The following is a 25,513-nucleotide window of genomic DNA, read 5'->3' as shown; positions in this document are numbered from 1 at the left end:
CTTGGTCTTGTGTAGGTCTTGTACAGTCCAACAGAATAGCCATGATTTCATGAGAGCAATGGTTCTGTCACAATCAGAATACATTGTTTTGTAGCTCTGGTTCTTATGGTTTTTCCATTTCCTCTTCTAGGAGGCTCCTTGAGTATTAAGGAAACAGAGTATAATTTAGGGCTGAACAATCCATGGTCATTTATTCCCTGCATTTTAAGCTAACCTGACTTATTTTTATAATTATTGGGCTGTAAGTTTACTTATAAGCTATATTTCATGCAGTTTCACCTGAGAAATAATACAATTTTGAAATGATTATTTTAATTTATGTTTATGTAAACATAGGAATACTCAGTGAGAAATGTTTTATCCTGAAACAGCATGAATATAGTCTGGGATAAAATTTCTTCTGCTAGATGAATATTAAAAAAATATATGATTCATGCACATATCAAGCAGAATATGATTCTAATCAGCTTATAGCTATAAGAAAGTATATAATGCTAGTCCTGAATGCATTGTTGGATTATCTGTTTGGCAATTATTTATTATTTGTCAAGAGCTTACTATGTCAAATAAACAAAACCGACCTTGCCTTCTCATGTAGCCTCAGCGTTCCAAGAGCCACATAGTTCTAGTGGACCTATGACGTCAGTGCTCAGACCAATACCCAAGACAAGCACAAGAAAGTTGGACACAAGCACAACAATGACTGCTTCAACTTTACATTGGAGAAGTAGCATTCCTTCAAAGCTGGCTGCTATGAAAGGCATGAGAAACTCAAAGAAAGCAGTGAACATCATGAATTCTACCAGTTCTACTCCTGATGTAACATTTGGGTCAGTTTTACTTAAAACCACATTGTCCACAAAGATCCCTGAAACAACAGGGAAGAGCACTGGTTATCCTTCAATGATTACATCTAATTTTACCAGGACTGAGACACATAATGGAGCTGCATTAAATAGTACTCTTCTATCAGACACATCTACCACTGTAACTGTGGCAGAAACTAACATAACTGAGATTATTTCAACCACGGAACATACTCCTAATCTTACTGAAGTGCCCTTTACTAATTCTGTTCTTGTATCCAGAACAGAATCTACAAATAACAGCATTTCCTATCCAATCACTAACCAGGTAATCAAAGCAGAAGAAATCTCCACTGGAATGCCCACTGGGCCGCCAAACTCCATAATCAGCAAAGAAATTACCACGAGTCAGATAGAACATTTTGTGGTAACCCCAAACATGGTTGCATCTCAAGGTACACCAGCAACTACCTCAGGGGCAGGAATGCACTCCAGTGTCTCTCATAATTATTCATTGTTAGAGACATCCACTCTTCTCAAAAGTGGCAAAGCCCCCTCCAGGACAAATTCATCACCACTGGAAGGAATCACCTCTGAAAGTTCCTGGAAAACTACAGTAGGAACAAATTCATCATCACCTGTTAGTTTATCATCACAAAGACATCTACCTATTACCCATCACACTACCAAACAAGGTTGGACCACAGCTCAGATACAATCTAGCACACTTGAAGAAATGGATTTAATCACAGAGTATAGTCTCAACCATACTGAAGTGCCCATGAATCTTTCTCTTCTTGAACCTTCAACAAAAGACATGTCTACTGGGAACATATCTTTTACAACACTACATGAATCTATATCAGAAGATACTTCTTTTGGAATCACCATTGGGACTCCTAGTTCCAGCATCACTGCAAAATTACAACAGTTGACAAATAGCCACACTGGAAATTCTGTGGTGACATCAAGCATGGTGACTTCTAAAAACCCATCAACCTCTGCCTCAATCAATGTCACTAACTCCAGTAGGATCCATATATTTCCACATCCAGAAACCATGGATCCTCCCAAAAATATTACTTCAGGACCACAGACACATAATCTTTGGGAAGAATCTGTGTTTGAAGATTCCACAACAATGCCCCATGAGTCACATTCACCTTCTGCTATTTCTTCCATAATAGACACACACAGTACATCATTTACTGGTTCAGTGGCCTATGTCATCACAGTTTCTAAGGACACAATCCCAACAGATTTGTCCACTAGATCAGAACCTGTGATTTCCTCAATCCAAAGCTTGAATGGCAGTCCTCAGAAAAGTTTCAACATTGCACAAGTGTCCAAAATCTCACAGATGACCTCTGTTTCTTCAGTCACAAAAGAAAACAAGAAAAATGGAAACTTAACACCCCAACTCAAACACACCATTACCCCTACACCAATCTCATCTGAACATGAATATTTCACAACAATTCTCACCAGATCAGAAGACACCACACTTTCATCTCCACAGTCAATTTCCTTTACAACAGCAGAGATTGGAAAACAGACAGATTCCTCCTTGATGAAAGCATGGAAAAGTTCCAGTAAATATGAAGATATAGATTCAACAAAAGAACACAGAATTAGCCAGATTAATGTACCCACAACTCTTTCTCTTGTCACATCTGTGGCAAAAGATGTATCTGTTGGCAGTACATTCCTTTCCAAGTTACACCATTCAATATCAGAGGACACTTCCACTGGAATCTCCACCAAGTACTCAAGATCTACAACCACCACAGAATCAGAACAGACTGCAACCAGCCACAGAGAACATACTGTGGTGACATCAAACGTGGTAACTTCCAAAGGTCTATCAACCACTTCTTCAAACACAGAGACCCAACACAGTGGAACACAGACATTTACACTTTCAGAATCCATGGTTAATTCTACTAACATCAACCCTGCAACCACATTAAAGACTCATTCAGTTTGGGAAGGGTCCATTTCTACAAGTTCAACAAGACCTCCAGACGAGGCACCCTCACATTCTCCAGTTTCTGCCAATGCAGACAGATACAGTACAACCTCTTCTGTTTCTGCCTCCATTGTCACAATTTCTAAGGAACCAAACTCTACTAGGTTATATGTGATCCCAAAATCAGTGACCCCTTCAATACCAAGCTCCAACAGTACCCAGTTCTCCAAAATCCCACAGACAACCTCTGATTCCTTACTTGGATCAGTGGAAGGCATGAAAAAGAGCACTTTCAAACATGCTATCACACCTATATCAGTCTCACTTGAAAAGGAATCTTTTACAACTATTCTGCCAACCATGGAACAAGCCAGACTGTCACCTTCACAGTCATTCTCATCTGAAAGGACAGATACTGAGAGAGGTAGATCTTTCCCCTTGAGGACAGCAGGGACAGATTTCAGTACATCTGAACAGATAAACACAAGCACAGAATATAGCACTGGCCATACTGAACTTTCCACTAGCCCTTCTCCTTTGGAATCGAGGACAGGACTTACGTCTGCTGGCAGCATATCCATTTCAGACCTTCAGTCAACATTGCAAGATACTTCCTCTGGAACCTCCATTAGTATCCCTGCCTCCACTGTCAATGCAGAGTCAGAAGAGATGAAAAGCAGACCCATGGGACTCTATCCAGTTATCTCAGACATTTTGACTTATCCAGATTCATCCAGCACTGTCTCTGTCAAGGGTACCCACTCCAGTGGGACACATACATTTCCACATTCAGAATCCATGGCTCCTTTCAACAACCTTGCTTCAGCATCATGGACACCTACCCCTGAGAAAGGTACCATATCTACAGATTCCACAAAAACACAAGAGTCACTTTCACCGACTACTGATACTTACATGCCACACACTCACAGTAGTCACTCTCCTGATTCTGTTGTCTCTTTTTTCACAATTTCTAAGGATTCAATCCCAACAGATTCATACACAAGCTCAGGCCCTGTGACTGTTTATGTTCCAAGCTGGAGCAGCAACTCGCAGTCAAGCTCCAACACTGTTCATGCTTCCCAAATGTCACAGATGAATACATTTTCCTCAGTCACATCAGGGTCTAACATGGGAGACAGCCATTCTGTACCTGAATTCAAATACACCACCACATCTGTTTCAGTGCCATCTGAACTTTCCACTGAAAAGAAAACTTTCCCCACTACCCTGCCCACTACAGAAGTAGCCACACTTATACCTACAAAATCAACATCATATGAAAATACAAGTATTGGCACAAAGACAGTTACCCTCCTGACCACACTGACACAAGCTAACCCACCTGAGACGGTGCACTCAAGAACAGATTTCATTAGACATCCTTCTGAAGTACCTAATAGTTCCTCTACTCCTGTATCAAGTACAAGATCCATGTCTCCTGATAACACAATACTCCCAACACCTTGGCATTTTACATCAGAACATACTGAGTTTACATCAGAAGATATGACCAGTGGAACTTTCACCAAGCTTTATGACTCCAACACCACCACAGAGTCAGAAGTATCTACCAACCAGATTAGGGATTCTAATGTGACCTCAAACATTGCCCTCTCCCTAAAAACATCAACCATGTCATCAGAGTCAGACAATTTCATGAGTTTCAGTCCAGCCCCCACAATCAAAGAGACATCTACATTTGTAAGCCAAAGTTATGAAGTCCCATCAATTGCAACTATTTCAACTCTAAAAGGAAGCCAACTGGGCAATTCTCCAGGATATCTTAATGAATCTTCCTTAACATCCTCTGTTACTTCCACAGGAGAAAACAGCACCTCTTCTCCTAGTTCTATTGTCTCAGTCTTTACCTCCTCTAGAGAGAAAATCACAACTAGATCGGATAAACTGTTACATAATTTGTCTACTTCATTTCCAAATTGGACCACTAATACACATACAAGCCAAGAGACTTCTCAGGCTACCAGATTTTCACAGATAAGCTCTACTTCCTCTGTTAAATCAGAAATAATTGCAGAAGTCAGCAGTTCTATACCCCAACCCAAATTTTCTGTTTCAGAATCCATTAGAGCTGGCAGAACCCTGATGAGAAGCCCTCTTTATTCCTCAGAATCAGAAGATATCACACCTGGAAGCATTTCCAGACTCATTGCCTACCCTAGCACAGAACACATAGGGCTAACCTCCATCTTTGGAACAGCTAATTCTGAGTCTTTACTAAGTGATACACTATCCAGGGATACTACAACTACTGTTCCTATGACAGAATTTTCTTCACCTGAGCCTCAAACATCTCCACATTTATCCTGGATATCTGAGTCTCACAGTTTTGAGGAACAGTCACAGACAAGTTCTTTATCCAAGGGAAAACACACCTCTACAGATCCCACATCAACTATGGTTGAGAAAACTCCACTTTTACCTGTTACTTCTACCTCTCAAGGACAAAATGTCTCCTCCCTTGATTTCCTGGCTGCACTAGTAACTTCTGTTAATGAAACAATCTCAAATGGACAAGACACAAGTGTAACTTCTGGGAGCAACTCAATTCAAAGCCTGGATACTATAGGGCTTTCAACTCCAGGTTCTTCATATAACATGAAAACCTTGCAGACAAGTCACATTTCCCCAAAAAATTCAGCAACAAGAGTAGAAACTGATAGTCCTGGAATGCATCCCCAAGGCACTGTGCTAGCTAATTCAGTTCCATCAAGAATAACAGAAATTATGATCTCACAAAGCAATTGGGACACAATTTCCCCATCAATGCCCATATCTAATCCTGTACATGCAGAAACTCAGAAAGCTTTCCCCATAACTTCAATAGAACAGAAAACCACCAGGTCTGAAGATATTTATTTAATGAAAAAACATAGTTCTGGTCTTCTTACAGTGTCCACTAGCACATACCCTGGAATTTCAAGAACAGAAGCTAACTCAACTGATAGAACATCCATTTCAAACTCTGTATCCTTTGCAAAGACAACAGACACCTCAGTGGGAAATGCCTCCAGTAGCTCTACAGTTTTCTTTCCAAGAACTGACATAAGTCAAGTAGTTAATATTGAGGAATCATCCAACATCACCACTCTTTTGAACACATCAGATCCTATAACTTATTCTGGGGCTCTCTCTACTGTAACTCAGACATTTTTACATTCAGACTCAATCTCTCATCCCAGCAGTTCTGAGTTACTATCATGGACAGACTCTCCACTCCATGAAGCAACTTCCTCTGTGAATTCTATAGAAACTATAGATACATCATCTTTTCCTGTTACTTCTCCATCAGAAGGACAAGGGCTCTTCTTTCCCTCTTCTGGGGAAACAACTACAGAGGAGTTGGACACAAACTTACCTTTCTTTAAAACTTCATTTCCAAGCTGGAGCAATAGTAAGCTAGCAATTTCAAAGGACACCAGAACCTCACAAAAATCTTATAATTCCACCAAAACTGAAGTGAATCCTGTAGACATAACCACATCTGAACCTCGGGCCCAATACACTGTATCACCTGAGACTCTTTCGGTAGATAGTACTGCCTCTTCCTTGTTGATAATACCAACCAAGACTTCTGCTTCTGCTTCCCCTCTATTACCACAGAGATCAAACTCCACTTCTTTTCCTAAGACTTCATTCCCCACTTCTGAATTTTTTAAAACAACAGATATATTGGGTAGAAGCTTGGAAACTGAAATAAGTTTACCTCCAAACTTGAGAAGCACATCACTTGAAATACTGGGTTTATCTGAAGTTATTACTGATACAGAAAAACATCATTCTTCCTCAAGTCTCACAGTAACCAATGTGAATACTATTACTATGGGTCGTGAACTAAGTTCCTCTGTATCAATACTCTCTGAGTCATCTAGAGACGCTGATACATCAGGAACTCCTCCCTCTGTATGGGTGACTACTATGCCCACATCATTGCCTAACCATTTAGAAACAACAAGATCTAATACTGATTCATTTTCCCATTTGACTTCTGGATTGAGGGACACTAGCATATCCCTACAAACAAACAAACCTTCAGCTCTTGAATCCTCTCTCCACTTGCCAAGTTCTGAGACTATTGTTACTACTGCTGTGAACATACCAACCCCATATCAGATTCCGTCTCCAAAGTTCACTGAAGTCCCAATACCAACAGCTACCATCTTAAATCCTTCTTCATCTATTGTAGAGTCTACTGGGGCAACATCCTTCCCAGAATATGATTTTACTATGCTTTCACAAGAAAATATCCATGTTCCAAGAACTGATATACTGCCTTCAGCTGAAACCACTTTGATTGACACAACAGCAACACTTTCTCCCAGAGGGATGACTTTCCTTGCCACAACCAGCAACCCAACAGACATGTCAGCTGTGACTTCCGAGAGTTCCCATTCTATAATACAGTCAAGCCATTTGTTTGCTACCATTGTAGAAAAACCACCTTCTTCAATTTCAACACCATTGCCCTATCCTGTTTCCACTACTACTGACACTGCGGCCAGCTCATCCCTCCAGAGGATTACTACTCCTTCAGGTAATTTACAAACTGAAGATAACAGTGTTGTGATGACGAATGGTAGCTCTCACTATTCCATGCTTATATTTACAATCTCAAAACCTAGTTCCCAACCGATTGAGACATCTTCATCACTCTTGAGAAACATAATGACTGAGAGTGCTGACTTAGGAAGGGTGACAAGTGCTTTTCAGGTTTCTACACATTCAACAAGGTTGATAAATAAGAAGCCTATTTTTACATTCCCAGTTACAGGCTGGGGAAGTTCATAGGCATAGGAGATCATTATTAAATTCATATTTATGATTTCTACAGTTTAAATTATTGAATTAGAAAATATTGTGCAAATTTGTGAATTTCACTCTGATATTCTCATACATGATCAAACAATGCTCTCATCATCCCCAATTCCTACTATGAACTCTTCTTACTCTCTTCTCTACCTTCTCTTAGATTCCTTCCACTTTCTTTATAGTCAGTATTCTCTTTTGGGGGCTTTTATTTGTTCATTTGTTTCCACATGATATAAAAATCTATGATACTTATTTTGTTGTCTGCTTAATTTTATTTAACATGATTATTTCTAGTTCATACAAATGGCTTCATTTCATTCTTCTATATGGCTGAGTAAAACACTCTTGTATATACAACGTGTTTTCAAATTCAGCCATTTATTTAAAAGCATGTATCCATTTTTTGTATATTACTGGAGATAGACATGAGGATCTTGCCCATGTGAGACAAATGCTTTACCCTCTTCTCCTATACTAGAAGATTCTTTAGCAAACACTGATTGAATTCCTAACAGCAATCAGTTTTAAGAACTGAGCTAAGTATATGCAAAACAGGAAAACAATCAAAGTCAGGAGTAATAACTACAATGTACTAGATGGTCTAGTATAACTCTTAATAATAATTAATTTTGATGAGGATGACAGTTAGGCTTATACAGCACTTATTTCTACACCAAGTGTTGTTCCATAAGGGTTTTTAATGAAGTTGAGATACAGAGAAGATATGAAATAATTTTCTCACTATCATAATACTAACAGAATTAAGTTCAGAACTTAGCCAGGTACACGTGATGTATGCCTGTCACTGTAGCATGTGGGAAGTTGAGGCAAAAAAATCCCATGTTCAAAGAGAGCCAGGGCTTTATAGTGAAACACTATCTGAAAAAATCCAGGAGAAATACCTTAGTGGTCAAATACTTCCCCTATCATGCATAATAGGTTTGATTCCCCAGCACCCCCTAAAGAAAAATGAGCTCACACTATGCAGGAATATAAAGTTATCTTCTTAACCATTAACTCAAACAGGGGTCAATGAAAACTGGAAAATATATATGAGATTCTGTAATTACAGTAGCCATAGAAGGCAAGATTTTTCAAGGAAGATTGTAATCCCTGTCAAATACAACAGAAAGTCCAAGCTGACATAAAGTGAGAGATGTTTTGGCAACATGGGGATCCTCAGTGAAAAGATAAGTTATACATAAAGGACTAGACTTAAGGCAAAGTAACATACAGATAAAAGGCAGAGATTTTGCTTTGATTCGTTTTTGTAGATTCACAAATTCACAATTCACATGGGTTGGCACATATGCTCTATGTCTAAGAAACACATGCAGTCCTTGATTCTGTCATATATATGACAGAATTAACGTAAAAATACAATAATCTGTATATGGCAAATGGAGGCCCAGGTTGGCCTGAAACCCATTCTGTAAATTAAGCTGACATTGAATTTAAAATAATTCTGCCTAATGTAAGGGCAGAGATTATGGATTTTGTCAGAGCACCAGACATGACTCAAGGGAGGGTTTCTGTCTTTGCATTGAACATGCTATTAGAGTTACAACAGAGTGAAAGAGTTGTAAGGGAAATTGTGCAATCATGAAAACAGAAGGTATAAATTGCTTGATGATGTCCCCAGAAATGAAGTCACACATCCAAGATAGCAGTAAGTACAAGAAATGGCCTTTTAGGGATACTATCCCTGTGAAAGAATTAAATTTGATGCCAGATTTTATTTGTGACACAAGTCCAAAAAATGCCCTCTAAAACCACTACTACCTTATTGGGAAGTATGCTTGAGTTCCTACCCAGATACTTTTAACAAGTTGCAAGGGAGCTAGAGATATTTGAAATCATTGACTTACTTTCTCTATACATTTTATCCTATACCACCAAGCAGATCTCAAATTTATGATTCTTGTGCCCCACCATCCTGAATGTATGGATTTCAGGTCTATAACACTATATGTTACTTTGATTCTTATTGTAGTTCTGAACTAAAATCAAATCAAATAAAAAGAGAAGAACAATTTTATGTTAAAATGGAAGAAAAGGAGGGCAGACATACAAGGTTGGGGATATGATTTATTTGATAGAGTGCTGCTTGGCATACACAAAGATCTTGGCTCTATCCCCAATATTGCACAAGCTATGCATTATGATATACATCTGTCATCCCAGTACTCAGGAGGTGTAGACAGGAAGATCAGAAACTCAAGGTCATCCCTGCCTATGTATCAAATTTGAGACATGCCTGGGCTCCATGAGACCCAGCTTAAAAAAAAAAAAAGAGTGAGAGAGGCCCCATAGGATGACCAGTAGTCTCATCTAACTTGGACCCCTGGTAGCTCCCAGAAACTAATTCACCAACCAGGCAGCATACATGGGATGGTCAGAGACCCTGGTACATATATAGCAGAGGACTGCCTGGTTTGACTTCAGCAGGAGAGGATGTGCCTAATCCTCAAGAGATTTGAGGATCCATGGAAGGAGGGTGCCTGGTGGGCAGAGGGAGCACTCTCTCAGAAGTAGTGGGGAAGAGGAATGTGATGAGAAACTGTGGAATGGGAGATGTGGAAAGGCGGACAATGGCTGGAATATAAATTAATAAAGTAATTAAAAAGAAAAGAAAAAGTAAGTGTGAGAAAGAGAAACAGAAAGGAGAGAGGATATGAGGGAGAAAGGGAAGGAGAGGAATGAGGGACAGTGGGAGGGAAGGAGGGTGAGAGGGAGGAAGGGAGGAAGGGAGGGAGGGAGGGAGGGAGGGAGGGAGGGAGGGAGGGAGGGAGGGAGGGAGAGAAATGAAGTAAAGATCAACATTAGAAAACAAAGCATAAAAGAAAAGTAAAGCAGTCAGATTTGCACAAAGCCAGGATGGAAAAATACATTTATAAAAAGGTTATGGATGTAAGAACTGGCTAGTCATCCTGTGTAGCTGTGGTTCAAGGTCACTTTCACAGACTCTAAGAATGACATGTACTCAGTGGGCTGATCTATTTAAACAACAGGCTTTCTAGAAAAGATAGTTACTTGCTTTCTTCCTTATTCTCACCTGCAGAAATGGAAGATGGCATGCAATACCACACAGACATATCTAATGGAGCTGTCCATGGAGACACTGCAGGCCTGGGCAAGGGTTCTCTGGCTTCCACATCATCTGCTAACCATAAAGGTAAATCCCACTGTGCATGCTCCCAAGAAAGTAGAAATAAGACCTGTTATGTTAATTCCTCTTTCAGGGCAACAAACTTCTTGTTTGCCTTAAAGAGAATGCTGTATGGTTTTTATTAATGCTTGTCAGAGTTAGATCTTTGTCTAATGGTTACTTTGTAGAAGCCAGTGTATACCAGTATTCTCATAATATGCTGAACAAGCTTTGCTCCAGACCACAAACTTTAATTTCACTTTCTCTATTCTCTCTCTAATGACTTTCTATGTAACCCAACCTCAACTAACAACAACAACAACAAAAAGAAACCTAAGATTTCAAGAAGTACCACCATGTCTTCACTGATATGCTAATTTAATAAAATATATTTTGGAAACTGTGATATAAACAGAATATACAGAAATACAGCAAAAGGACAAAATTATTATAATCCAATTTTGTGTGTAGGAGTTTTGGATGAGCTACAGCTACTCACACATGCTAAGCAAGCACACTATTGCTAAGGCCTGTTTCATGCTCCTCATTAGCAGATTCTATGTCAAGGACTCTGCTGCTGAATCAATCAAAAATGGCTTTTCAAAACATGTAGACAAGTACAAATAAAATGCCATGTACCCATGTTGCATCCAGACAGAATTAATCATTAGCATTCATGGGGTCTTTTATACATTAATTTTAAAACTATATACTACATGCTAAACCTATTAAAGACAGACCTGGTGGTTCAGGGCTATAACACTCACACAGGCAGCCAAGTCAGTAGGATTGTGAATTTGACAACGACATGGATAAGTCAATAGGACCCTTTCCAGAACATAACTGAAAGAAGAGCTGGGAATATAGCTCAGTGATAGAGTACTTGATTAGCATGTGCAAGGCAGTGGCTTTCAATCTCAGCACTGCAAGGCATGAGTTACATAATTCATTTATTAAACATATTAAAATAAATCAAATTATTGGTAAAATTTTTTAGAGATTTTATGATGTATACTTTATAGTACTGTATGCATACAAATGTACCAATAACATGTTATTCTGCATATTATAAATTGCTGTAGAAGTTGAATATAATCAAAATACATTGGATAAATTTCCCAAAGAACTAGTAAAAAGAAGAATAAAAAATTAATATCTATGTGAGATGGTTCAGTTAGTAAAAGTGCTTGTCATCAGGCATGATGACATGAGTTCAAGCCCAGAATCCACACAGTAGAAGAGAATTGGCTCCAGTTCAAAGAAACTACAAACTTGATTCATACTAGGTTCTAACTCCAGCATCAGACTGATCTGGCCAAGTTTTACTGGTCAAGATCACAGAGCTGAAGTTCCCTTTGCCCTTTCATTGGGGCCTGTGAAAAATTCTTGGCTTGGTTTGGCACCTACATATATCTAGGAACTGCTTATGTGCATGACACCTATGGAGGTCAAAAGAGAGCATTAGGTTCTAGTCTGGATCACAGTACTTACAGGTGTGCACCACTCTATTCTGATTATGTCATTCTAGAGATTGAATCCAGAACTCCATAAATGTTAGGTAAATGTTCTACTCAATGTACTATAAGCTCAGCTTTTATACTCTTAAATGTACATTAACAAATACTATGAAATATTAAGTGTCTTCCAGAAAATATCTTCCAAAGAATATCAAATCGAACTTTGCTATTAAACATTTCTTAGGTGGAACAACAATATGAACTAACCAGTACCCCCAGAGCTCGTGTCTCCAGCAGAAGGTGGCCTAGTCAGCCATCACTGGGAAGAGAGGCCTCTTCGTCTTGCAAACTTTATGTGCCCCAGTACAGGGGAATGCCAGGGCCAAGAAGTGGGAGTGGGTGGGTAGGGGAGTGTGTGTGTGGGGGGGGGGGTATGGGGGACTTTTGAGATAGCATTTGAAATGTAAATGAAGAAAATACCTAATAAAAAAATTAAAAAAAAAACATTTCTTAGAACAAAGCCAAACAAGTTCCATTACAGCCACATCTCTAGTAAAAAATGACAAAATCAGCACAGAACTATAACATTATTGATCCCAAACTTTCAAACAAATGGCACATGCCACCTCTCTCAAATCAAAGGATATACATTCTTGTGTACCATTCTTTCTTACACTCATTTGTTCACTCAGTACTTTGAACTGAGTAGCTACCACGTCAAGCAGTCAAACACTAAAATATATTACTGAACCAGACTGCAGAAGATGAAAATTGCAATCCAGATATTCTAGTAAGAAAATAAATCAAATTACATCTCAGTGAAGGTGTATTTAAGTTTACCCATGAAAAAGAACAGAATTAATGGAGCCTGATGAGGGATAGATATGTCAGGAGAAGGGGAGAGCTTAAACTTGAGCAGCACAAAAAGTAGAGGGGAACAGGGATTGATTAATGTGGTCACAAACTTATGGAGAAGTTACAGCCCAAAGGGATAAAGACTCAGTTGATAAAATGCTTGCCTAGAATTCACAAATCCCTGAGTTTCTATCCTTTCCATGATATAAACTAAATGTGATTGTGCAAATTTATAATCTCAGTAATTAGGAGGCAGGCAGTTCAAAAGTTTAAGAATACCCTCAGCTGTGTGGTTGAGTTTAAGGCTGGTCTTGGAAACAGGAGATCCCATAACACACACGGAGAGAGAGAGAGAGAGAGAGAGAGAGAGAGAGAGAGAGAGAGAGAGAGAGAGAGAGAGAGAGAGAGAGGAGAAACAGTAGAGAAAAACACATGAATAATGTAGCAAAATTCATAGTACCCTTTCCCAAGCCACAGCATGCCACCCACATCCCAGAAAAGCTGCATTATATAGGTATGTCTCCTCCTTTTATGATGTAGAGAATAATGTATGAATTATGTATAAAGAAAGTATAAACATTTTTACAATTTGTGTTACATGTCTCAACTTACAGATCTAACCACAGAAGGGACAGTAAAAGCAGACACTACTACCAGAGCTCTGAAGGCCTCTTCCATTTTCACTCCAAATGCCAAAATGTCAACTACAATTTCAACACCCCTGACTCACATCAAGACATCAAAGAAAACAACCAACATCAACACAACAGAGATGGTTATCACAGCCTCAGATGCTTCCCACAACTTACTAGAGATGGTACCATCATTTTCCACAGGCCTTAGAGAAAATATTAGCAGGGTTGCCAGGACAAGCCCATCTTCTTACAGTAGAGAACCAGAAATTACAATCCCACAGATTCCCAGTCTTAAGACAAAGACCAACCAAAATGTTAATACTTTGACAGTCTCCTCTGCTGAGTCTGATACAATCTCATGGATTTCCCATGCTTTAGAGATTACTTCAGCTATTGCCAAGACAACCAAAACTGCTTCTCAAGGTGAATTAGATTCCAAGGTGTCCACAGCCACCAGTTCCATAGGAAAAGACAGGTCAACCATTTCAACAGCAGCTGTTTCCTCTGCCATACCAGATTTGGCATCTATTGAACAAGAAGACAGATTGTTTGGCTCAACTATATCCATCTCATCTAGTATTCCTGATATGAAAAACTTAGAAGGCCACAGTTCTAAGGAAGATATAGGAACATCTAAACCAATTCTGACTCATTCATCTTCTGAGCCATATAATACAATTTCTCTTATCTCTCATGCTGGGGGAAAGACTGATTCACCCATGTCTACTATTGCTGTCTCTCCAGATGTAACAGAAATAATGAGAGCACTGTTCACTAGCTCTGGGAGAAGAATCCATACAAGCAACCCAACTCAAGATCAGTCAGTGACCACCTCATGGATCACCCATCCTGGAACAGAAGCCACTTCAAGGGTGTTAACTACAACAATATCACCTAATAATCAAGAGATGGAAACCTCAAAATCTGCAAATCCTCCTAAACTACAGACGACAACTTTATTGATAACAGATGGCAAGGAACAGCCCAGTTTCACCATGTCTACTCTGGCTGTCTCTCTGGGTGTAATAGAAGAAACCCCATCACCAGCTATTAACAGGGGCACAGAAAGGAATTCAAGGACTGCAACTCTAGACTTTTTCCTAGATCTACCAGAGACCACAGCCTCTTGGACCACTATCCCTGAAAAAGAAGCCATTTCAGGCATTCTAACTACAAAGTATTCACCTAGTGTTACAGACAGGATGACCTCAATAAACCTGAACCATACTCCTCCTGAACCACAGAACATAACATCTACTCATTATGTAAGACACAGTTTAATCACACCTACCAAGGTTGTCCATCCAGATATAGTAGAAATGAAACCATCACAGGTCACTAGCTCAGTCACAGAAAGTCATGTAATGACTTCAAATATGGCTTTTTCACCAGGAAAACATGAAACTATAAACCCATTGGTCACATATCCTAGAAGAAAAGTAACTTCAGGGATTCTAACTGCAGCCGTCTCACCTAGTGTAACCAACATGATGACCTTCACACCTGTGAAACACTCTCCTTCTGAACCACAACCCATAGAATCACTGGACACAAATGCTGAGGGACATCCCAGTGCATCCATGTCTACACAGGCTCTCTCTCCAGGTATGAGAGAAATGATGATACCACAGGCCGCTAATTATGGAAGAGAAACATATATCACCACTTCAACTCTTCCTGTTTCTGTAGGTCAAATAGAGTCCACAGCCTCATTGGTGACTCATGCAGAAAAAGAAGCAACTTTGGGGATTTTACCTACCACCGTTTCAACTATTAGTCCAAATATGATGGCCTCAACAGAACTTATGTCTTCTGGACCACACACCACAGCTTCATTGGTCACCCATAATGGAGACCAACATAGTTCAGATATGTCTACACTGCCTGCCTCTTCAGGTATAACAAAAATGAAACAATCACTGGACACTATCACAGGCAAAGAAAGCCAGTCGGTCATTATGACTCTATCTGTTTCCCAAGGTGTACCAAAGACTAAATCTATAAACACAACATCAAATGTTCCAGACATGATGATCTCAAAATCTCGGAACCATACTTCTTCGAATGTGCACACCATAACATCACTGGTTACTCATGCTGGGACACAGTCTGGTTTTTCCATGTCTACTAAGGCAGCCTCTCCATGTATAACAAAATTAACAGCATCACTCTTCACAGACACAGGCACAGAAAATGTTGCAATAACTTCTCTGCCTATCGCTTCAGGTCAAATGGAAAAAAGAGCACCATCAGTCACCAAACCTGAAAAAGAAACCACTTCAGAGGTCTTTTCTATTACCACTTCAACTAGTGTTCAACAAATGATGATCTCACCAACTGTTATTCCTTCTGAACCACATACCACAGTTTCATTCGACACCCATGTTGGGGGGCAACCCAGTTCAACCATGTCAATTCTACCAGCCACTTCAGATTCAACAAAAATCATACCATCACTGGGCACAAGATCTGGCACAGAAAGCCATTCGATGACTTCTACTATGGATATTTCCCAAGGTCAATCGGAGACCACAGCCTCAGGAGACACCCATACTGAAAGAGAAGGCAATTCACTGACACTATCTACAGTCATCTCAACTAGTGCTCCAGAAATAATTACCTCAACAAATGAGAATCAAACTTCTTCTGATAGACAGACCATAATATCATTACTCACCCTTGCTGGGGAAGACACCAGTTCATCTGTGCCTTCTCAGGGTGGCTCTCCAGGTATAATGAAAGTGACATCATCATTATTCACTGATGTAGTGACAGAAGGCTATGCAGTAACTTCAACTCTGCCTGTGTTTTCAGGTCAACCAGACACTAGAACACCATGGGACAAACATTCTGAAACAAAAGTCACTACAGTGGTACTACCTAACCACATTTCAACTAGTGTTCCAGAAATTATGACATCACCAACTCCTATTCCTTCTGAACCACATACCACAGTTTCATTAATCACCTATGCTGGGGGAGCACCCAGTTTGGCTATGTCTACACTGCCTGTCTCAGGAGCTTTAACAGAAAACATACCATCAAAGGTAACTTACAGTGGCAAAGAGGGGAATTCAGTTACTTCAGCTCTAGATGTTTCCTGGGATCAAAAAGAATCCACAGCCCCATGGGTCTCCCATCAGGCAAAAGAAGGACCTTCAGAAGTTCTTTCTACAAACATCTCAACCAGGGCTCCAGACATGATATTTTCAACAAATAAGAATCAAACATCTTCTGATACACAGACCATGACATCATTAATCACTCATACTGGGGAACAGACCAGTTTATCCAAGAATACTCAAGGTGTGTCTTCAGCTTTAACAAAAGTGACACAATCAATATTCAATGACTTGGGCACAGAAAGCTATGCAATGACTTCAACTCTGCCTGCTTCTTCACATCAATCAGAGACTAGAACCAAATGGATCACTCATTTTAAGATAGAACAAATGTCAGGAGTTCTATCTACAACAAATTCTTCTAGTGCACCAGAAATGATGACTTCAACTCCTATTACTTCTGAACCACATGCCACAGTTTCATTAGTCACCCATGTTGGGGCACAACACAGTTCAGCCATGTCTACTTTGACTGCATCTCCAGGTAAAACAGAAATCATAACTTCAGAGCAAACTCACACTGGCACAGAAATCCATTCAGTGACTTCAACTCTGGATGTTTCTGCAGGTCAAGAAGAATTAACAACTGCATGGGTAACCCAATCAGAGAAAGAAAGAACTTCAGGGGTTCTTTCTACAGCAACCTCACTTAGTGCTCCAAACATGACATCAGCAACACTAAACAATAATTCTCTTGATACAGGGACCATAACATCATTCATGAAACATGCTGGGGGAAAGTCCAGTTTATCTATGTCCACTGAGAGCATCTCTCCCAGGATAACAGAAGTGACACCATCACTATTCACTGACTTAGGCACAGAAAGCTATGCAATGACTTCAACTATGCCTGCTTCTTCAGGACAATCAGAGACTAGAAAATCATGGAACACTAATTCTGAAATGGAAGCCACTCCTGGAGTTCTATCTACCACCATTAAAGTCAATGTTTCAGAAATGATTACCTCATCTACTAGTTTTCCTTCTGAACCACATACCACAGTTTCATTAGTAACCCAACTTGGGGGAAAGTCCAGTTCACCCATGTCTACTCTGCCTGCTTCTCCAGGTAGAACAGAAATCAAATCATCACTGGTCACTCACCCTGACACAGAAAGCTATTCAGTAATGTCTACTCTGGATATTTTCACAGGTGAAGCAGAATCCACGACCCCAGCAAGTATCCATACTGGAAGAGAAGGCACTTCAGAGACTGTAACTAGAAAGACCTCAACTAGTGTACCAGATATGATGACCTCAATAACTAAGAGACACTCTGCCTCTAATACACAGATCATGGAATCACTGCTAGATTCCATGGAAATCCACCATGGAGGAAAGCCCAGTTTGTCTGTGTCTTCTCCGCATGTCACTCCAGATATAACAGAAGTAACACAATCACTCTTCACCAACTTGGGCTATGAAAGAAACACAGTGATTCCTACTCTGTCTGTATCCCCAGGTCAGCCAGATACTCGAGCAACATGGGTCATTCACTCAGAAAAGGAAGCAACCTCTGGAGTTCTACCTACAACCACTTCACCCCATGTTTCAGAACCGAAGGCCTCACCAACTGATATTCCTTCAGAACCACATAACACAGTTTCATTACTAACCCAAGTTGGGGGACAGTCCAGTTCAGCCATGTATATTCTGCAAGCCTCTACAGGTAGAACAAAAATCAAACCATCAGTGGTCACTCAACCTGGCACAGAAAGCCTTTCAATGCTTTCAAATCTGGATATTTCCCAAGGACAAACAGAATCCCCAACACCTTGGCCCACCCATCCTACTAAAAAAGGGACTTCAGAAGTACTATCAACAACCATCTCCAACAGTTCTCCAGCTACAATAACTTCAATAACTAAGAATCAAACTTCTTTTGATACACAAAACATAACATCATTTATCACCCATGCTGAGGTACAATCCAGTTTATCTGTGTCTATGCAGGGTACCTCTACTGGCAAAGCAAAAGTGTCAACATCACAATTCACTGACTTAGGTAGAGAAAACTATGCAATGACTTCAATGTTGCCTGCTTTATCAGGTCAAGCAGAAACTAAGGCACCATGGGACACTAATTCTGAAATGAAAGAGATTTTGGGGCCCTTATCTACCACTATTTCATCTGGTGTCCCAGAAATGATGACCTCACCAAATGTTATTCCTTCAGAACCACGTACCAAAGTTCCATTATTCAACCATGATGTGGGGCAACCCACGTCAATAACGTCTACTTTGCATGTCTTGCCAGGTATACCAGAATTTAAACCAAAACTGGACACTAGCTATGGAGCAGAAAGCCAGTCATTGACTTCTACAATGGGGATTTTCATAGATCAAGCAGGATACACAACCAAATGGGCAACACATACTGGGAGAAAAAACACGTCAGGAATTGAATCTACATTAATCTCAACAAGTGCTCCAGAGATGATGACTTCAATAACAAAGAATCAAAGTTCTTCTGAAACAAAGACCATAACATCATATGTCATCCATGCTGGAGGAGTAAGCACTTCAGGGACTGTATCTAAAATAATCTCAACCACTGCGCCTGAGAAAATGAATTCAGTAACTAAGAATAGAACTTCTTCTAATACACAGATCACACATGCTAGAGAACAGCCCAGCTTATCTGTGTCTACTCAGGATGTCTCTCCCAGGATAACAGAAGTGACACCATCAGAGTTCACTGACTTAGGCCCAAAAAGCTTTGCAATGACTTCAACTTTGCCTGCTTCACCAGGTCAAGCAGAAACTAATGGGACCATTACACCATGGAACAGTAATTCTGAAATGGAAGCAACTTCTGGGCCTTTATCTACCACTATTTCAGCTGGTATTCGGGAAATGATGATCTCACCATCTGTTATTCCTTCAGAACAACAAACTACAGTTACATTAGTCAGTCATTATGTGGGACAACCAACTTCAGTCATGTCTACTCTCCCTTTCACTCCAGGTAGAACAGAAAATATGCCATCACTAGTCTCTAGCTCTGGCATACAAAGTCATTCAATGACTTCAATTCAGGATACTTCTGTAAATCAAGCAGTATCCACAACCACATGGGCCACACATACTGGAAGAGAAAACACTTCAGGAACTGAATCTACATTAATCTCAACTAGTGCTCCAGAGACGATAACTTCAATAACCAAAAATCAAACTTCTTCTGATACACAGACCATAACTTCATCCATCACCCATTCTGCAGGACAACCCAGTTTATCTGTGTCTCCCTATGGTGCCTCTCCCGGGATAACAGTAGTGACACCATCACAATTCATTGACTTAGGCACAGAAAGAAACACAATGACTTCAACTTTGCCTGCTTCACCAGGTCAAGCAGAATCTAAGACACCATGGGACACTAATTCTGAAATAGAAGCCACTTCTGGGCCAGTATCTACCACCATTTCATTGGATTCTTCAGAAATGATGACCTCACCAATAGTCATGTTTTCAGAACGACCTACTAAAGTTCCATTAGTCACCCATGTTTTGGGGCAATCCACTTCATCCACGTCTACTTTACATGTCTTTCCAGGTATACCAGAAATTACACCATCAGTGGTGAGTAGCTATGGCCCAGAAAGCCATTCAGTGACTTCTACACAGGATATTTCCATAGATCAACCAGAATCCACAACCACATGGGCTGCCCATACTGGAGGAGGAAACACTTCAAGAAGTGAATCTACATTAATCTCATCCAATGGTTCAGAGATGATGACTTCAATAAAGAAGAATCAAACTTCTTCTGAAACACAGACCATAGCATCCTTCATTATCCATGCTGGAGGAGAAAGCACTTCAGGGACTGTATCTACAATAATCTCAAGCAGGGCTCCTGAGATGATGACTTCAGTAACTAAAATTCAAACTTCTGAAACACAGACCATAACACCATTCATCACCCATGCTGCAGGACAGCCCAGTTTATCTGTGTCTACTTATAGTGTCTCTCCCAGGATAACAGAAGTGATACCATCAGAAATCACTGACTTAAGCACAAAAAGCTATACAATGACTTCAACTTTGCCTGCTTCACCAGGTCAAGCAGAATCTAAGACACCATGGGACACTAATTCTGAAATGGAAGCCACTCCTGGGCCAGTATCTACCACCATTTCATTGGCTTCTCCAGAAATGATGACCTCACCAACAGTTATTACTTCAGAACCACATATGACTGTTTCATTAGTCCCTCATGTTTTAGGGCAATCCAATTCATCCATGTCTACCCTGCATGTCTCTCCAGGTATATCAGAAATTTCACCATCAGTGGATACTAGCTATGTCCCAGAAAGCTATTCAGTGGCTTCTACAATAGGTATTTTTATAGATCAAGCAGGATCCACAACCACTTGGGCCACACATACTGGAAGAGAAAACACTTCAGGAACTGAATCTACATTAATCTCAACTAGTGCTCCAGAGACGATAACTTCAATAACCAAAAATCAAACTTCTTCTGATACACAGACCATAACTTCATTCATCACCCATTCTGCAGGACAATCCAGTTTATCGGTGTCTCCCTATGGTGCCTCTCCCGGGATAACAGTAGTGACACCATCACAATTCATTGACTTAGGCACAGAAAGAAACACAATGGCTTCAACTTTGCCTGCTTCACCAGGTCAAGCAGAATCTAAGACACCATGGGACACTAATTCTGAAATGGAAGCCACTTCTGGGCCAGTATCTACCACCATTTCATTGGCTTCTCCAGAAATAATGACCTCACCAACAATTATTCCCTCAGAACCACATAAGACTGTTTCATTAGTCACTCATGTTTTAGGGCAATCCAGTTCATCCATGTCTACCCTGCATGTCTCTCCAGGTATACTAGAAATTTCGCCATCAGTGGATACTAGCTATGGCTCAGAAAGCCATTTAGTGACTTCTACACAGGTTATTTCCATAGATCAAGCAGGACCCACAACCACATGGTCTGCCCATACTGGAAGAAGAAACACTTCAGGAACTGAATCTACATTAATCTCATCCAGTGGTTCAGAGATGATGACTTCAATAAAGAAGAATCAAACTTCTTCTGAAACAAAGACCATAACATCATTCATTACCCATGCTGGAGGAGAAAGCACTTCAGGGACTGTATCTACAATAATCCCAACCAGTGCTCCTGAGATGGTGAATTCAGTAACTAAAAATAAAAATTCTTCTGATACACAGATCACCCATGCTGGAGGACAGCCCAGTTTATCTGTGTCTACTCAGGATGTCTCTCCCAGGATAACAGAAGTGACACCATCAGAGTTCAATGACTTAAGCTCAAATAACTATGCAATTGCTTCAACTTTGCCTTCTTCACCTGGGCAAGAAGAAACAAAGACTCCATGGAACAGTAATTCTGAAATGGAAGCCACTTCTGGGCATTTATCTACCACTATTTCCCCTGGTGTTCCACAAATGATGACAGCAACAACTGTTAATCCTTCACAACCACATAGTACACTTCCAATAGTCACACACATTCCTGGGCTACAGACTTCAGTCACATCTAATTTTCCTTTTTCTCCAGGTGGAACCGAAAGTATGCCATCACTGTTCCCCAGCCCAAGCAGAGAGAACCATTTAGTAAGTTCTACTCAGGATATTTTTATAGATCAAGCAGTATCAACAACATCATTGCCCAACCATACTGGATATAAAAGCACTTCAGGAACTGAATCTACATTAATCTCAACAAGTTCTGAAAAGACAATGACTTCCATAACTAAGAACCAAACTTCTTCTGCTACAGAGACTTCATTCGTCAGCCATGCTGCAGGACAGTCAAGTTCACCTGGGTCTACATATGGTGTCTCCCTTGGGAAAACACAAGTGTCACCATCACAATTCACTGACTTGGGCACAAAAAGCTATGCAATGACTTCAACTTTGCCTGCTTCACCTAGTCAAATAGAAACTAAGGCACCATGGAATACTAATTCTAAAATGGAAGCCTCTTCTGGGTCCTTATCTACCACCATTTCATCTGGTGTTTCAGAAATGAGGACAGCACCAACTGTTATTCCTTCAGAAACACATACTAAAGTTGCATTAGTCACACACATTATTGGGCAACTGACATCAGTCGGGTCTACTCCCCCTTTTTCTCCAGGTAAAATAGAAAATATGCCATCACTGGTCTCTAGCTCTGGCATACAAAGTCATTCAGTGACTTCAGTTCAGGATACTTCTGTAAACCAAGCAGTATCCACAACCACATGGGCCACACATACTGGAAGAGAAAACACTTCAGGAACTGAATCTACATTAATCTCAACTAGTGCTCCAGAGACAATAACACCAATAACCCAAAATCAAACTTCTTCTGATACACAGACCATAACTTCATTCATCACCCATTCTGCAGGACAACCCAGTTTATCTGTGTCTCCCTATGGTGCCTCTCCCGGGATAACAGTAGTGACACCATCACAATTCATTGACTTAGGCACAGAAAGAAACACAATGACTTCAACTTTGCCTGCTTCACCAGGTCAAGCAGAATCTAAGACACCATGGGACACTAATTCTGAAATGGAAGCCACTTCTGGGCCAGTATCTACCACCATTTCATTGGCTTCTCCAGAAATGATGACCCTACCAACAGTTATTCCCTCAGAACCACATACGACTGTTTCATTAGTCACTCATGTTTTAGGGCAATCCAGTCAATCCATATCTACCCTGCATGTCTCTCCAGGTATACCAGAAATTTCACCATCAGTGGTCACTAGCTATGGCCCAGAAAGCCATTCTGTGGCTTCTACAATGGGTATTTTCATTGATCAAGCAGGATCCACAACCACATGGTCTGCCCAAACTGGAAGAGGAAACACTTCAGGAACCGAATCTACATTACTCCCAACCAGTGCTCCAGAGATGATGACTTCACTAACAAGGAATCCAAATTCTTCTGAAACAGAGGCTATAACATCATTCATTACCCAGGCTGGAGGAGAAAGCACTTCAGGGACTGTATCTACAATAATCTCAAGCAGGGCTCCTGATGCGATGACTTCAGTAACTAAGAATCAAACTTCTTCTGGTACACAGACCATAACATCATTCATCACCCATGCTGGAGGACAGCCCAGTTTATCTGCATCTACTCAGGGTGTCTCTCCCAGGATAACAGTAGTGACAGCATCAGAATTCACTGACTTAAGCTCAAAAAGTTATGCAATGACTTCATCTTTGCCTACTTCACCTGGGATAGATGAAACTAAGACACTGTGGGTCAGTAATTCTGAATTGGAAGCCACTTCTGGGCTTTTATCTACCACTATTTTAACTGGTGTTCAGGAAATGATGACCTCACCATCTGTATTTCCTTCAGAACAACAAACTACAGTTCCATTAGTCAGCCATTATGTGGGACAACCAAGTTCAGTCATGTCTACTCTCCCTTTCTCTCCAGGCAGAACAGAAAATATGCCATCAGTTTTCCCTAGCTCTGGCACAGAAAGCCATTCAGTGACTTCTACTCAGGACACTTCTATAGATCAAGCAGTATCAACAACCCCATGGTCCACCCACACTGGAAGAGGACACACTCTAGGAACTGAATCTACATTAATCTCAACCAGTGCTTCAGAGACGATAACATCAATAACTAAGAATGGAACTTCTTCTGGTACACAGACCATAACATCATTCATCACCCATGCTGGAGGACAGCCCAGTTTATCTGTGTCTACTCACGGTATCTCTCCTGGAATAACAGAAGTGACACTGTCACCATTCACTGACTTAGGCACAAAAAGCTATGCAATGACTTCAACTTTGCCTGCTTCACCTAGTCAAATAGAAACTAAGGCACCATGGAACACTAATTCTAAAATGGAAGCCTCTTCTGGGTCCTTATCTACCACCATTTCATCTGGTGTTTCAGAAATGAGGACAGCACCAACTGTTATTCCTTCAGAAACACATACTAAAGTTGCATTAGTCACACACATTATTGGGCAACTGACATCAGTCGGGTCTACTCCCCCTTTTTCTCCAGGTAAAATAGAAAATATGCCATCACTGGTCTCTAGCTCTGGCATACAAAGTCATTCAGTGACTTCAGTTCAGGATACTTCTGTAAACCAAGCAGTATCCACAACCACATGGGCCACACATACTGGAAGAGAAAACACTTCAGGAACTGAATCTACATTAATCTCAACTAGTGCTCCAGAGATGATAACTTCAATAACCAAAAATCAAACTTCTTCTGATACACAGACCATAACTTCATCCATCACCCATTCTGCAGGACAACCCAATTTATCTGTGTCTCCCTATGGTGCCTCTCCCGGGATAACAGTAGTGACACCATCACAATTCATTGACTTAGGCACAGAAAGAAACACAATGACTTCAACTTTGCCTGCTTCACCAGGTCAAGCAGAATCTAAGACACCATGGGACACTAATTCTGAAATGGAAGCCACTTCTGGGCCAGTATCTACCACCATTTCATTGGCTTCTCCAGAAATGATGACCTTACCAACAATTATTCCTTCAGAACCACATACAACTGTTTCATTAGTCACTCATGTTTTAGGGCAATCCAGTTCATCCATGTCTACCCTGCATGTCTCTCCAGGTATACCAGAAATTTCGCCATCAGTGGATACTAGCTATGGCTCAGAAAGCCATTCAGTGGCTTCTACA

At 40.4% G+C, this 25,513-nt stretch overlaps 1 protein-coding gene across 1 annotated transcript in view; it reads left to right on the top strand.

The window, feature by feature from the left end:
* Window positions 1–25,513, top strand: part of Muc16 (mucin 16, cell surface associated) — a 193,892-nt gene that overhangs the window by 13,092 nt on the left and 155,287 nt on the right. The window contains exons 2-4 of the mRNA XM_085844433.1: window positions 599–7,330; window positions 10,667–10,780; window positions 13,680–24,577. Coding sequence (XP_085700559.1) covers window positions 599–7,330; window positions 10,667–10,780; window positions 13,680–24,577 — 17,744 coding nt within the window. The remainder of the gene's footprint in view (window positions 1–598; window positions 7,331–10,666; window positions 10,781–13,679; window positions 24,578–25,513) is intronic.

This window comes from Mus caroli, unplaced genomic scaffold (genome assembly GCF_978045245.1).
Source record: "Mus caroli unplaced genomic scaffold, Mus_caroli_1 scaffold_11, whole genome shotgun sequence".
NCBI lineage: Eukaryota > Metazoa > Chordata > Mammalia > Rodentia > Muridae > Mus > Mus caroli.
This window is presented reverse-complemented; position numbering and strand designations above follow the sequence as displayed.